Source organism: Oryzias melastigma, unplaced genomic scaffold (genome assembly GCF_002922805.2).
Source record: "Oryzias melastigma strain HK-1 unplaced genomic scaffold, ASM292280v2 sc00509, whole genome shotgun sequence".
Classification (NCBI taxonomy): domain Eukaryota; kingdom Metazoa; phylum Chordata; class Actinopteri; order Beloniformes; family Adrianichthyidae; genus Oryzias; species Oryzias melastigma.
Genome location: NW_023417103.1, coordinates 2,772 through 6,433, shown reverse-complemented (window position 1 = coordinate 6,433; position 3,662 = coordinate 2,772). Strand labels below are relative to the sequence as shown.

Sequence of the window (3,662 nt, the reverse complement as noted above, 5' to 3'; positions counted from 1 at the left end):
GAAAAGCCTAATTTTGATTAAAATACCTTAAATCCATTTGAGAAGCAGCTGAAATTCTGTTTTTTTTTTCTCTTAAGGAGTAACAAACCACATTTTTTCCCAATATACATTTAATGAGTGAAAAACATCAAGATATGTATATGTCTTCATAAGAAGATAAGAAGACTGCTGACCTACCTCAATGATGGTATATTTCGTGGATGCAGCTTTGGTCCCGAACGTGGTATGCTTGCTTATCCTGAGGTGGCTGATGGACACTGAAGAATTTGCTGCCACGTCCTGGAGAGCTGCCTCCCTCCACAGGGTCACTGGAATTATGGCCCCATCATCCCCGCAGACATCCAGATCTCTCACTGGAATCACTCCATCAGCACCCTGAATTTTGCGGATGGCAGACAGCTACAAAAGAAAAGCCATTTTAACAAAATAAGATTTTAATACTGCACAGCACCATTGTAAAAGCACACATATTCCATATTCTAAAAACAGCAGTCCAAGCCCTCTGTCATAGAACATGTTACATGACAAATTGTAAAAAAGAAAAAAAATCAGAGTAAATTTCGACATTTTTCAACTTTTTCTTAGATTATAATAGCAATAATCCACTGCAGATGTAACTGCTATTGTAAACAGCAAAATAACCATTTCACATGTTCTCATGTTTACAAATTACTAAGAATTTCTTATAAAGCACAACATTCTACTTGACCACAACACAAATTAAAACTTCCAATGTCTTAATAACAAAAAACAGTCAATGGGACAGCAATTTCCCACCAGATCAGCCTTTCAGGAACACAAAAAAACACACAACTACAATATTATAAATGTGGGACTAATTAATAACTACAAAAATACCATGCTGACTTCAATCAATGACACAGGAAACATGAAAACGTGTAATGACTTCTACTAAAGTACAGCATTATAAAAGTAATAATTTCAGAAATACTTACTGAAGAGATCCTTCCCTGAACGGTAAACAAGCCACTGGGAGTAGCATCGTCCAGCCGACCTTTCACGGGGGATCGCGGGTTGAGAACCTGTTCTGCTTGTGCGGCTCTTTCTTCGGACAGGACGATTGGAGCACAGCGGTAGACTTTGGAACTTGCTCTCAAATAAATTTGGAGGCTTCCATCCTTCACTGCATTCAGCACACCAAAATTCTTAATCATGTACGTCTTTCCCTCCGTCAAGCACATGCCGATCTCCCTGAAGCACTCTTGATCGGCTGAGATTTTAACTATCCCGGTATTATCTGCAGCGCTGAACGAAACCGATGTTTTTTCACGGCCCACAGAAACTCCTTTCTCAGTAAAAATAAACTCCGTACATTTAGCAAAATTCCTAGCCGCAACGACTTTGACCTTAATTCCTTTCCATTTCTTGTACGGCGATGTTCCCCTAGAGTTAGCGCCAACCTCCGCTATCAAGTCAGCCACGGTGGTCAGATATGAAGCTGCCATTTCTATTACCGGTACGAGTCTGTTAACGGCAAAGGTCTGAATGAGAACAGCGAGCTGGTCAGAGGATAAAGTACCTGAACAAACCCCACCCACAACTTCCTCTTAAAACCGGGACACAACATAATAAAGTCTTGCTTTCAAAATAAAAGTTTTCAAGATTAAAATCCTGATCCACAGGGACATCTTGTGGTCAACTTTGAACATAGCACTTCCCTTAATTGTGCTATGTTCAAACTCACTGTTTCTCAACAAATACAAGGTTAAACTTTAACAAATGTCAGATGTTTCCAAAGCACCAGTCAACATTAACAGAATGGTTTTTATGTTTTTATGTTAAATCTAAAAATAAATAAATAAAAAAAAGATTGGAAATATTTGAAAATCCAGTTTTCTCCAAGGTTACACTGTACATACAAAATAATAAAAAACAAACAAACATGGAATTTTACAATCCAACTTAATCCCTACTTTCTACATTTATCCATTTTTCACTATACATATTAATTATCACATATTTCCTGTATTGCTGTGAAATCTGGATAAATAGATACAAAAAATCATACTCCAATCATCCATCCATCCATTTTCTTGACCGCTTCTTCCCTTTGGGGTCGCGGGGGCGCCAGAGCCTATCCCGGCTACTGATGGGCGAAGGCGGGGTACACCCTGGACAGGTCGCCAGTCTGTCACAGGGCCTCAATCACACACATTCACTCTTACATTCACACCTAGGGACAATTTAGAGTCACCAATTAACCTATGAAGCATGTTTTTGGACGGTGGGAGGAAGCCGGAGTCCCCGGTGAAAACCCACGCATGCACGGGGAGAACATGCAAACTCCACACAGAAAGGTCCCAGCCGGGAGTCGAACCGGGGCCTTCTCGCTGTGAGGCGAGAGCGCTAACCACTGCGCCTACTCCAATCATTAAAATTTAAAAAACAGTTGTAAAGAACGTTAATTCTGTGAATCCAAAAATTGCCTTTTTCAAAATTCCTATCCATACAAATTTGTAGATTAGTGTGTTTGTAAAATGTACCTATTTAATTGTTTCAGCCTTAAAAAAATGCCCTTGAGGGTGCTGTCAGTGCTGTCATTTTTCACATCTTTACTATGCACAACTCCACATTAAAATAATTTTCTTTTATCCCTACAAAATCTAACCCCCACCACACACAAACTTGGCAATGACAATCTTTCCAAGGTTACATTGTGAAGTATATGTAATGTTGGAGCCATTTGGCTGAAATTAGATTGCTCATTATATTTCATGCATGCATGCGCCTGTCATATGTTGGTCATGTGGCCGTTCTAGCCTTTTATTGGTTAGGATGCATTTTGGCAGCTGCTATGTATTTATTGGACTTTAGTTGGATTTAGAACTTGGGAAGCATGCAGCACATTAATCGTAGACCGTGTTACTTTGTTGTCGTATTATAGTGTTATATTCCTGTTTAGTACATATTTTTCATTTTGTGCTTTAAAATATATTTTTATGGTTTTATTTGTACTTTTTATTGTATTTTGTCAATTTTTAGGAAAGTACAAGAAAATAAATTGTATAAAAGGCAGTGAGTCTTTTTTCTGAAACACGTGTTAAGACACTTCCTGCCACTAAAGTTATCCGAATACAACTGCAACGGCAGTTACATGTAATATAAAAACACAAAAATTACATTAACATTTTTTAACTAGTTCTAAACCAACATTTATCAATATTTCAGCAAACATATTTAACTCAAATATAATATCTATTTAGATACATTTACACATCCTGTTTCACTGCAACTCAAAGTACATTAATAAGAATAATCCATTACAAATATTTTTTTTTGTCAATTACATGAATAAAACACATTTTATGAAAAAGGTTTTTGTGCTTAAAAACCCTGCAAATTGAGTTGTCATTTTTTTCTGCATATCCTCCTGACAACCAAGGAAAAAAAGTGTCTTAAAATTTCAGTTTTTTTGTGATTTCCTATCTATTAGTGGCAAAAAGAACACCTTACAATTTTAATTTTTTTAAAAACATTTTTTATTATAATTTTACAGCATGTCCATTGTAGAGGACAACAGGACAATATCTTTGTGAAAACAGAACCGAATATAAAAAAATCAGAAACAAGGAGCAGAATCAATCTTTAAAAGGATATTCACCCAAACACTTGAAAATTTTGAATAAAATCAAACAAAAAAA

General features: G+C 36.6%; 1 protein-coding gene across 1 annotated transcript in view; it reads right to left on the bottom strand.

Moving 5' to 3' along the window:
- The window catches only part of LOC112138139, a 3,095-nt gene extending 1,036 nt beyond the window's left edge, over window positions 1-2,059 (bottom strand). The window contains exons 1-2 of the mRNA XM_024260716.2: window positions 957-2,059; window positions 178-399 (exon numbers count right to left, since the gene is read on the bottom strand). Of these exons, the coding sequence (XP_024116484.1) occupies window positions 178-399; window positions 957-1,466 (732 nt within the window). The 5' untranslated portion in view covers window positions 1,467-2,059. The remainder of the gene's footprint in view (window positions 1-177; window positions 400-956) is intronic.
- Between the last annotated feature and the right edge of the window lie 1,603 nt (window positions 2,060-3,662).